Consider the following 12,429-nt stretch of genomic DNA (forward strand, 5'->3'; position numbering starts at 1 on the left):
AATAATAAAGCAAAATTTAAGAGGGAAAATGTATTCTTTCCCCTTCTCATATGAAGTTACTGTCTTTTACTGTAATTTCATTTTGTTACTCAGAATGCCGTAAAAATACAGTGTTTAGGAGCTGTCAAGGTATAAAGGCACATGCTCCTACATTTCTTTTACTTAAAGAAAGTGACTATTTTTGTATATATTAAAAAACCTCTTTACTTCCAGGAAATACACCCAACCTTTTCAAGATTAAGGAAATAACATACAATGTATGCTATGTTAACCAGACAATATTAAATGTGAAATAGAAGTCCAGTGGACTTAGCTCCAACATGTCTATAACTTTATCATCATGTGGAAAAATTAATGTTGCAAAGTCAAACATGGCAATAAAATGTACAGAATAAGATATATTTGCTAAAAACAAGGCATATTTGCTGAAGGATAGACTCAAAATATTGAATCATTAGTAATAGTATATGTATGTTGAGAAATCCTATATGCAAATTTACAATGTTTTAATCTTTCAGGTATTCTACTCTCCACTGGCCCTCTTCATACCACCTTCAGTCTATGCTGTTCATCTTCAGTTCAATCTCCTCTACCAGTTTTGGATCCACACAAAGGTAATTTTTTTTCTTAAGTTTTATACCTAAATAGCCTAAAGCGATGTCCTAGAAATCCACTAGCAGCTGATTTATTGTGTAAGAAAAACCTTTGTCTGCCTTCTTTAAGGAGAAACATGTGTTCATTTTTATTCCTTTTTACTGAATATATATTGCAACGTTTATAAGAAGCAATGAGGCCAGTTGGTCTCAATTAAATAAAATAATTTTTGAACTGTTAAGTACCAAAATGTTTTAATACTGTACTGAATACAATATCTTCCTGTATTACAGCTTATTAAACATAAAGATATTGAAATTCATTTCAATTTAGAGATATAAATTTATATATATGTATATATTTGTGAATATTTTGTTTATATATATACTAGTTATAATAATTTGTATGTATAATATAATCTATTGTTATATAATGAACAATATTTAATTATATAAGATATATAATGTTTATACATTTTAATTTATATATACATATATATATCAATCGGTGGAAACTGCTTGAAAACTCCTTGAAAAACATTTAATGCTTAAAGAAATTATCTAAATATTTTTTGATTGGAAATCTTTCTCTAGTTTTAGAGTTTAGGTTTTAGTTAAAGAGTTTCAATACGTTTTTTCTTCCAGAAAAGTGAACAAATATAATTTCTTGGGTCTTCTGCGGTATTTCAAATTGTCGGACTTGAATGTTTGCAGATAGATCATTAAGCAACTGATTGTTTTATGAACTATTATACTGATCTGGTTGTTAAATACCAAAAATCACAGACCCTGAAAAATTCTTACTTATGCACATTAGAACCCTTTCAAGCATTTGGTATTTATCGGAAGCCTTTTGAAGTTCTAGAGGAAGCATGCTGACAGGTGTTGCAACTGGTTGAACACTACCACAAATCACAGCTGCATTAGATGCCAAAGCTTGATACAACAAAGTGCATTATTTCATTAATCTGCAGTATTTCATGCTACTGATTTACTTGGAATAAAGAGACTGTTACCATGACTTTGGACGTACCTGGCATTATTTGAAGATCTGTCATGAAATAGTATTGCATTTTATGGTAGCTGACATACATCAAACAGTCAATACTACAACCATCTGAAAGAGTTGTTGAGGCCAATTCTGACTCTAGAGGTCAAAGACAAATTTGTTTAAATCAGTGGAGGGAAGCTTTCTGATGATTTACATGGAGGGGTTAAAGGAGAAATACATTTTTATAGCAGCTCTGCTCCAGGTCATGCCATGTGTTGGGTCTGGTATTAGTCTGGATACAGAATAATGGTGCCTAAGTAACTTTCGCCTTTTCCTGTGGCCCTCCGAGAAGTCCATGAGCCAGGGCTTGAGTTCTATCCTAAGAAGTAAACAGGGAGTAGAGGAAAGCCAGTGGTCAGACATTTCTTTTAAGCTCAGAAGCTCCATGTGGCTTCATTCTAACTTGAAAGCAATGCATTAGAGCCTCTCACTTGTGTTGTACTTTAGACTTTTGCAAGTACCGTACGGGTATAGTTACTACAGTTCAGCATCACAGAAGTAAGAGCATACCTTCAGAAATTAAAGTTTGATTCTTGGAATTTTAAATTATACATTAGCTGTGAGTACATTTCTAAAATTTTCACAGCTGTGTACTTAATTACATTAATTATTATAGACAGCATACTACCATTTGTTTACTAATAACAGAACCACTCAGGAAGTAGAGCCAAGAGATTTGTAGCAGTGGCTGCTTCTGGAGAGAGGAGCAAGTGATATAAAGAACTGGAGTGAGGAGAAGACTTAACCTTTTTAAAAGAAAAAAAAATATTATCATGCTTTTGCCCTGATTTTTAGAGATTAATACATATTAGATTAAGAAATAAAAAATAAAAACTGAAAACAGTGGCCTTCAGCCTAGAAAAATACCCACTTTGTGACTCTAAAATATGTTAGCTCCTTTAGGCCACTTTGGCACTGTTTAATTTCAGGCATCATACTTGGGTCTCCATTCACAGAAACAATATGTGAGCCATAGATGTGGCAGTGTTGACCAAAGAGCCCTGTACATACCTGAATGGAGGTTTGATTTCTTACAGTTATTTCACTTCTGCTGACATCCATAAAATCACTTTTCACTCTGAGGGGAATCTGGCCTAAAGGAAGTACGATTTTCTAAAAGTGAAGAAAAGTTTATTCACTTCAATCAGATGAAGACAAGAGGACAAAAAAAAACACTAAAAACATGTTTTTGACAGATTGTAAATGAGAGATAAAGTAGGTCATATAACGAACTAAAGAGTTTATAATGAAATTTTCTGATTAGTTTTGCATTACTTCAATGAAGAAACAATAGCATCTATCTCTTCCTTTTTTTGAAAGTTACAAAACAGTCTGCTTAAAACTGTACACTGTTGCTTAATTTTTATGACAACGTTTTTGTTTATTGTTCATTCATCTAAAGTGTCTGCAGTCCATAGTCAATTGTACAGTTTTCTTGTGAGTTTGCTAAATGTAATTAGAAAAATATTTATTTAATACATGTTTTAAACTTAGTAACTATGGAATATTGGAATTATTTTTTAAGATATTAGATGATATTTGGGTGTTAGCTGATTTAGATAATACAGTAACGGTAGTAACTTTATCTGCTACCTTTGATTTAACTTAAATTTGCTAACATATTGTTCATATACATATCAGATGATGCTTGAGCAAAGAAATATAAAAATAATTACTTGGTATTGAAGATTTGAACCACATGATTCGATGATTTTTATAGTGTTAAACTGAAGCTTCTACATGGAACATTATTTTCAGTTACAAACATGAGTGATCTCTTTATGTACTAATATGGACGGATCTCCAAATAAATCAAGTTACATAACAGGGTATAGTGTATACTAATATTTATATGTTAAAAAAGAAAACAGCTCTATGTTTTATGTGTTCACATATGCCTAAAATGACTCTAGAAATACACGTGGGTAACCAAGTGTTTTCCCAGGGGAGGGATATTTGGGATGGCTGGGAGATAGGATTACAATGAAATGTTAACATTAATTTTACCCAGTCTAATGTGGGTTAAGAGCTATCTTTTGGTGGTAATATTTCCCTAATAACTAACGATGTTGAACAGTATTACATGTATTTATTGGACACTGATACATTTGCTTTAATGAACTGTCTGTTCAAACTCTTATTTTTTCTTAAGTTGTTTGCCTAATTGATTTGTTGAAATTCTTTATAGATTCTAGATATGTCAAATATATGTATTTTAAATATGTTCCCTCAGCTTGTAGCATGCTGTTTTATTTTCTTTCTGATGACTTTTCATGAAAAGAAATATTAAATTTTGAAGATTAATTTATCATTTAAAAATTTTATGGTTAGTTTCGTTGTATTTTTTTCTAAGAAATATTTGACTATCACAAACTTTCAAATAAATTACCTTAGGATTTCTTTTGGAAGTTTTTGAACTTTAATTTTCTCTTTGGGTCTGTAATATTGGAACAAATTTTTGTGAATGGCATTTGGTGGGGGTCAAAATTCATTATCTCTATGCACACATCCTCTTACTCCAGCACTATTTGTTGTGGAGACTTTCTTCTATCCATTGAGTTATTTGGGTTCTTCGTTGAAAAGAAATTGACCATATACGTGGTTGGATCTAATTTTAGACTTCTCTTTCATTGATTTATTTGTCTCCTTTTATACAAATCCCTCACTTTATAGATTACTATATCTTTATAAGAAGAATTTTTTGTACAAGTTGTAAACTAATTGAAAATTCTCTAGGATGTCTCCCATGTATGATTTTATGGCCTTTTATTTCTTTCTTTCCTGTATTTATGTTATTTATTTATTTTTCTTGCTTTACTGGTTAGAGTTCACAGACGGTGTATTTTAAATCAAATTTTGGAAGAAAATTCTGGCCATTATTTCCTTAAAGATTATATCTATACCTTTCTCTCTTTCCTCTCTTGGGACTCTAAATACATGTTTATTAGACTACTTGATGTTGACTCACAGATCAATAATGCTCCATAATTTTTTAAATTTCACTTTTTTTTCTTATTTAGATTGGATAATTTCGATTAATTTGTCTTCAGGTTCGTTTACCATTTTACTTGCTCTTACCAATCTGCTTTTAAGCCCACTAGGTGGATTTCTCACATCAGATATTATGCTTTAAGTTTTAGAATTTTTATTTCTCTGCTGAAATTGTCACCTATTATGACTATCTTTTCCTTTAAGTCTTAATTATAATAATTACGTTTAAATTCTGGTTTGCTAATTCCAACATCTGAGTCATGCGCAAGTCGTTTGCACTTCAATTGGCTTTTTTTTTTCCTCAATATGGATCACTTTTTTTGTCTTCTTTGTATATTTAGTAAATTATTACTAGCCAATCTTTATGGAAAACTTGTTGTAGGGACTCTAGATTCTTTTCTGTTTCTCTGACCATTTATTTATTTTTTATTATAGGAGACAGCAGAATAATTAGCTGACTGTCTTGTGTTTTTGGAGGCTTTGATGTACACTTTGACAGGACATCTGTCTTTTAGTACTGTCTTTAGTCCTGGGGCATATACCTTATCTTTGGTGGTCTTTAATATTAAGACAAGGCCTGTCTTTTTTTGTTTTTGTTTTATTTTTTAGGGTTTTTTTCTTTAATTAATTAATTTATTTGTTTTCATTTTTGGCTGTGTTGGGTCTTCGTTGCTGTGCGCGGGCTTTCTCTAGTTGCGGCGAATGGGCTATTCTTCGTTGCAGTGTGCGGGCTTCTCATTGTCGTGACTTCTCTTGTTGCAGATCGCAGGCTCTAGGCACGGGAGCTTCAGTAGTTGTGGCACGTGGGCTCAGTAGTTGTGGCTCACGGACGCTAGAGTGCAGGCTCAGTAGTTGTGGTGCACGGGCTTAGTTGCTCCACCGCATGTGGGATCTTCCTGGGCCAGGGATCAAACCCGTGTCCCCTGCATTGGCAGGCAGATTCTTAACCACTGCGCCACAAGGGAAGCCCTTTTTTCTATTATCACCCTTCATTTTTCTTTTTCTTTTCTTTTTTAACATCTTTATTGGAGTATAATTGCTTTACCTGTTGGGTTAGTTTCTGCTGTATAACTTGGTAATACTTGGTATTAAAGTGAATCAGCTATATGTATACATATATCCCCTCCCTCTTGCATCTCTCTCCCACCCTCCCTATCCCACCCCTCTAGGTGGTCACAAAGCACTGAGCTGATCTCCCTGTGCTATGCAGCTGCTTCCCACTAGCTATCTATTTTACATTTGGTAGTGTATATACATCAATGCTGCTCTCCAACTTCGTCCCAGCTTACCCTTCTCCCTCCCCATGTCCTCAAGTCCATTCTCTACTTCTGTGTCTTTATTCCTGTCCTGCCCCTAGGTTCATCAGAACCATTGTTTTTTTTTAGATTCCATATATATGTGTTGGCATACAGTATTTGTTTTTCTCTTTCTGACTTACTTTACTCTGTATGGCAGACTCTAGGTCCATCCACCTCACTGCAAATAGTTCAGTTTCATTTCTTTTTATGGCTGAGTAATATTCCATTGTATATATGTGCCACATCTTCTTTATCCATTCATCTGTCGATGGACGTTTAGGTTGCTTCCATGTCCTGGCTATTGTAAATAGTGCTGCAATGAACATTGTGGAACATGTCTCTTTTTGAATTATGGTTTTCTCAGGGTATATGCCCAGTAGTGGGATTGCTGGGTCATATGGTAGTTCTATTTTTAGTTTTTTAAGGAACCTCCATATTGTTCTCCATAGTGGCTGTATCAATTTACATTCCCTCCAACTGTGCAAGAGGATTCCCTTTTCTCGACACCCTCTCCAGCATTTACTGTTTGTAGATTTTTTGATGATGGCCATTCTGACCGGTGTGAGGTGATACCTCACTGTAGTTTTGATTTGCATTTCTGTAATGATTAGTGATGTTGAGCATCCTTTCACGTCTTTGTTGGCAATCTGAATATCTTCTTTGGAGAAATGTCTATTTATATCTTCTGCCCATTTATGGATTGGGTTGTTTGTTTTTTTGATATTCAGCTGCATGAGCTGCTTGTATATTTTGGAGATTAATCCTTTGTCTGTTGCTTTGTTTACAAATATTTTCTCCCATTCTGAGGGTTGTCTTTTCATCTTGTTTATGGTTTCCTTGACTGTGCAAAAGCTTTTAAGTTTCATTAGGTCCCATTTGTTTATTTTTGTTTTTATTTCCATTGCTCTAGGAGGCAGGTCTAAAAGGGTCTTACTGTGATTTATGTCATAGAGTGTTCTGCCTATTTTTTCCTGTAAGAGTTTGATAGTGTCTGGCCTTACATTTAGGTCTTTAATCCAGTTTGAGTTTATTTTTGTATACGGTGTTAGGGAGTGTTCTCATTTCATTCTTTTACATGTAGCTGTCCAGTTTTCCCTGCACCACTTATTGAAGAGGCTGTCTTTTCTCCATTGTATATTTTTGCCTCCTTTTAAACACAGGGTGACCATATGTGTGTGGGTTTATCTCTGGGCTTTCTATCCTTTTCCATAGATCTATATTTCTGTTTTTGTGCCAGTACCATACTGTCTTGATTACTGTAACTTTCTAGTATAGTCTGAAGTTCGGGAGCCTGATTCTTCCAGCTCCGTTTTTCTTTCTCACGATTGCTTTGGCTATTTGGGGTCTTTTGTGTTTCCATACAAATTGTGAAACATTTTGTTTTAGTTCTGTGAAAAATGCCAGTGGTAGTTTGATAGGGATTGCATTGAATCTGTAGATTGTTTTGGGTAGTAGAGTCATTTTCACAATGTTGATTCTTCCAATCCAAGAACATGGTATATCTCTCCATCTGTTTGTATCAGCTTTAGTTTCTTTCATCAGTGTCTTATAGTTTTCTGCATACAGGTCTTTTGTCTCCTTAGGTAGGTTTATTCCTAGGTATTTTATTCTTTTTGTTGCAGTGGTAAATGGGAGTGTTTCCTTAATGTCTCTTTCAGATTGTTCATCATTAGTGTATAGGAATGCAGGAGATTTCTCTGCATTAATTTTGTATCCTGCAGGTTTACCAAATTCATTGATTAGCTCTAGTAGTTCTCTGGTAGCATCTTTAGGATTCTCTATGTACAGTATCATGTCATCTGCAAACAGTGACAGTTTTACTTTTTCTTTTTTGATTTGGATTCCTTTTCTGTTTCTTCTCTGATTGCTGTGGCTAAAACTTCCAAAACTATGTTGAATAATAGTGGTGAGAGTGGGCAACCTTGTCTTGTTCCTGATCTTAGAGGAAATAGTTTCAGTTTTTCACCATTGAGAACGATGTTGGCTGTGGGTTTGTCACATATGGCCTTTATTATGTTGAGGTAGGTTTCCTCTATGTCTGCTTTTTGGAGAGTTTTTATCATAAATGCATGTTGAATTTTGTTGAAAGCTTTTTCTGCATCTACTGAGATTATCATATGGTTTTTATCCTTCAGATTGTTAATATGGTGTATCACATTGATTGATATGCGTATATTGAAGAATCCTTGCATTCGTGGGATAAACCCCACAAGATCATGGTATATGATCCTTTTAATGTTCTGTTGGATTCTGTTTTCTAGTATTTTGTTGAGGATTTCTGCATCGATGTTCATCAGTGATATTGGCCTGTAGTTTTCTTTTTTTATAACATCTTTGTCTGGTTTTGGTATCAGGGTGATGGTGGCCTCGTAGAATGAGTTTGGGCGTTTTCCTCCCTCTGCTATATTTTGGAAGAGTTTGAGAAGGATAGGTGTTAGCTCTTCTCTAAATGTTTGATAGAATTCGCCTGTGAAGCCACCTGGTCCTGGGCTTTTGTTTGTTGGAAGATTTTTAATCACAGTCTCAATGTCAGTGCTTGTGATTGGTCTGTTTATATTTTCTATTTCTTCCTGGTTCAGTCTCGGAAGGTTGTGCTTTTCTAAGAATTTGTCCATTTCTTCCAGGTTGTCCATTTTATTGACATATAGTTGCTTGTAGTAATGTCTCATGATCCTTTGTATTTCTGCAGTGTCAGTGGTTACTTCTTTTTCATTTCTAATTCTTTTGATTTGAGTCTTTTCCCTTTTTTTCTTGGTGAGTCTAGCTAATGGTTTATCAATATTTTTATCTTTTCAAAGAACCAGATTTTAGTTTTATTGATCTTTGCCATTGTTTCCTTCATTTCTGTTTCATTTATTTCTGATCTGATCTTATGATTTCTTTCCCTCTGCTAACTTTGTGGGTTTTTTGTTCATCTTTCTCTAACTGCTTTAGATGTAAGGTTAGGTTGTTTATCTGAGATTTTTCTTGTTTCTTGAGACAGGATTGTAATAAACTTCCCTCTTATAACTGCTGTTGCTGCATCCTATAGGCTTTGGGTCGTCATGTTTTCACTGTCATTTGTTTCTAGGTATTTTTGATTTCCTCTTTGATTTCTTCAGTGATCTCTTGTTTATTTAGTAACGTATTGTTTAGCCTCCGTGTGTTTATATTTTTTAGTTTTTTTCATGTAATTGATATCTTGTCTCAAAAGTTGTGGTTGGAAAAGATACTTTATAAGATTTCAATTTTCTTAAATTTACCAGGGTCTATTTGTGACCCAAGGTATGATTTAGCCTGGAGAATGTTCCATGTGCATTTGAGAAGAAAGTGTATTCTGTTGTTTTTGGATGGAATGTCCTATAAATATCAATTAAGTGCATCTTGTTTAATTTGTCATTTAAAGCTTGTGTTTCCTCATTTGTTTTCATTTTGAATGATCTGTCCATTGGTGAAAGTGGGGTGTTAAAGTCTCCTACTACTATTGTGTTACTGTTGATTTCCCCTTTTATGGCTGTTAACATTTTCCTTATGTATTGAGTTGCTCCTATGTTGGGTGCATAAATATATACAATTGTTATATCTTCTTAGATTGATCCCTTGATCATTATGTAGTATCTGTCTCTTGTAATAGTCTTTATTTTAAAGTCTATTTTGTCTGCTATGAGAGTTGCTACTCCAGCTTTTTTTTGATTTCCATTTGCATGGAATATCTTTTTCCATCCCCTCACTTTCAGTCTGTATGTGTCCCTAGATCTGAAGGGGGTCTCTTGTAGACAGCATATATATGGGTCTTGTATCTGTATCCATTCAGCCAGTCTATGTCTTTTGGTTGGAGCATTTAATCCATTCACATTTAAGGTAATTATCAATTTGTATGTTCCTATTATCATTTTCTTAATTCTTTTCGGTTTGTTTTTGCAGGTCTTTTCCTTTCCTTGTGTTTCCTGCCTAGTGTTTCCTTGTGTTTCCTTTAGTATTTGTTGTAAAGCTGGTTTGGTGGTGCTGAATTCTCTTAACTTTTGCTTGCCTGTAAAAGTTTCACTTTCTCCATCGAAGCTGAATGAGATCCTTGCTGGGTAGGGTAATCTTGGTTGTAGGTTTTTCCCTTTCTTCAGTTTAAATATGTCCTGCCACACCCTTCTGGCTTGCAGAATTGCTGCTGAAAGATCAGCTGTTAACTTTGTGGGGATTCCCTTGTATGTTTTTTGTTGCTTTCCCCTTGCTGCTTTTAATATTTTTTCTTTGTATTTAATTTTTCAAAGTTTGATTAATATGTGTCTTGACGTGTTTCTCCTTGGGTTTATCCTGTATGGGACTCTCTGTGTTTCCTGGACTTGATCGACTATTTCCTTTCCCATGTTAGGGAAGTTTTCAACTATAATCTCTTCAAATATTTTCTCAGACCCTTTCTTTTTCTCTTCTCCTGTATAATTCGAATGTTGGTGCATTTAATGTTGTTCCAGAGGTCTCTTAGACTGTCCTCAATTCTTTTCATTCTATTTTCTTTATTCTGCTCTGCGGTAGTTATTTCCAATATTTTATCTTCCAGGTCACTTATCTGTTCTTCTGCCTCATTTATTCTGCTATTGATTCCTTCTAGAGAATTTTTAATTTCATTTATTTTGTTGTTCATCATTGTCTGTTTGCTCTTTAGTTCTTCTAGTTCCTTGTTAAATGTTTCTTGTATTTTCTCCATTCTATTTCCAAGATTTTGGATCATCTTTACTATCATTACTCTGATTTCTTTTCCAGGTAGACTGCCTATTTCCTCTTCATTTGTTTGATCTGGTGGGTTTTTACCTTGCTCCTTCATCTGCTGTGTATTTCTCTGTCTTCTCATTTTGTTTAACTTACTGTGTTTGGGGTCTCCTTTTCACAGGCTGCAGGTTCATAGTTCAGTTGCTTTTGGTGTCTGCCCCCAGTGTATTAAGTTGGTTCAGTGGGTTGTGTAGGCTTCCTGGTGGAGGGGACTGGTGCCTGTGTTCTGGTGTGTGGGGCTGGATCTTGTCTTTCTGGTGGGCAGGGCCACGTCCAGTGGTGTGTTTTGGGGTGTTTGTGAACTTAGTATGATTTTAGGCAGCTAATGGGTGGGGTTGTGTTCCTGTCTTGCTAGTTGATTGGCATGGGGCTTCCAGCACTGGAGCTTGCTGGCCGTTGGGTGGAGCTGGGTCTTAGCATTGAGATGGAGATCTCTGGGAGAGCTCTCACCTATTGATATTATGTGGGGCTGGGAGGTCTCTGGTGGTCCAGTGTCCTGAACTTGGCTCTCCCACCTCAGAGGCTCAGGCCTGACACGAGGCCGGAGCACCAGGACCCTGTCAGCCACATGGCTGCTAGTGTTGGAGGATCTGCTGCAGAGGCGGGGGGTGGCTGTGGCTCACCACGGGGACAAGGACACTGGCAGCAGAAGTTCTGGGAAGTAATCCTTGGCAAGAGCCCTCCTGGAGTCTGCCATTAGCCCTGCCAAAGAGCATGTAGCCTCCTTCTGTTTGTTTGTTAATGAAATGCATAAGGTGTTTACAGAGCCCCCTTTAACTTGGTAGAATATGAATTCTCAATTTTCTCTTGCCAGTGCCAGGTAGCAGTTGAAATTCCTGCTCATTACCCTCGTAACTTTTCAGCACGTTCCTTAATGTCTTGTCCTATGCATGAATAACATAAGAGTCAGCCAAGACTCTTAATTCAAGATTCAGGTTTGAGGGCAGCTTGTGAGCTGATGATGTGGCTCCTCCCCTTGTGGTGCCACAGGATTTCTCCTTTCAATTTGCAGTCACTCTTGCAGTCTCAAAATTTGATCTTTGACTTCTAACCTAGTGGGACCAGCACTTTCTCTTCAAGCTCTACCACCTCCAGCTCCCCTTTTCCTTGCAATCAGGACATGACTTAGTGTGGCCATTCTAGTAGAATCCTACTGTGCAGACTATATCCACCAAGAACAAACATCACTGTTTTGCCATCACTTGCCATCAGTGATCTAGTTGACAAGCTATGAAGAAAACAAATTCTTCTCATCAGCAACACCATAAAATCATGCAGCTGCCCCAATCAGATCTTTCTTTTCTCTGTGGATATATTCATGATAGACCTGTACAGTGAGAGTCAGTAGAAATTAGCATACAGGAGAACTGCAGAGTGTAATGTGCACAGTTAGAAAGCATGAGAAACATACAGTGGTGTTTTGAAGCAATATAGCTAGTGAGACTATAGAAGCCAGAAGTTTGCAGAAGGCAGGACACATAGAGAAGAATAAGAAAATGTAACACGATAGCAGCAAAAACAATAGAGTGGTAGCAGCATGAGCAGAGATTTAGGACAGCTGAATTCTTGATGATATGACTAATAAAGTATTTTGCTTATTGCCCTTTTGCATCCAACATTATGCTTCTCATGGAAGTTTGGCAGTATTTATCTATTCTTCAAAATCTCATCAGGTCTACTCAAGACCCAGTCACGTGTAAAAATTTAGCTTTCTTTTACCTAGCTCTATCTATTTTATTCTATCTTTTTAATAAAC

At 35.7% G+C, this 12,429-nt stretch overlaps 1 protein-coding gene across 2 annotated transcripts in view; it reads left to right on the forward strand.

Moving 5' to 3' along the window:
* AGMO (alkylglycerol monooxygenase) overlaps positions 1-12,429 on the forward strand; it is a 380,917-nt gene that overhangs the window by 169,843 nt on the left and 198,645 nt on the right. For both annotated transcript variants that reach the window (XM_082472754.1, XM_082472755.1), the window contains one exon: positions 519-614. In XM_082472754.1, the coding sequence (XP_082328880.1) occupies positions 519-614 (96 nt within the window). The remainder of the gene's footprint in view (positions 1-518; positions 615-12,429) is intronic.

The sequence above is a fragment of the Balaenoptera physalus genome (genome assembly GCF_965194825.1).
Source record: "Balaenoptera physalus genome assembly, chromosome: 8".
Classification (NCBI taxonomy): Eukaryota; Metazoa; Chordata; class Mammalia; order Artiodactyla; family Balaenopteridae; genus Balaenoptera; species Balaenoptera physalus.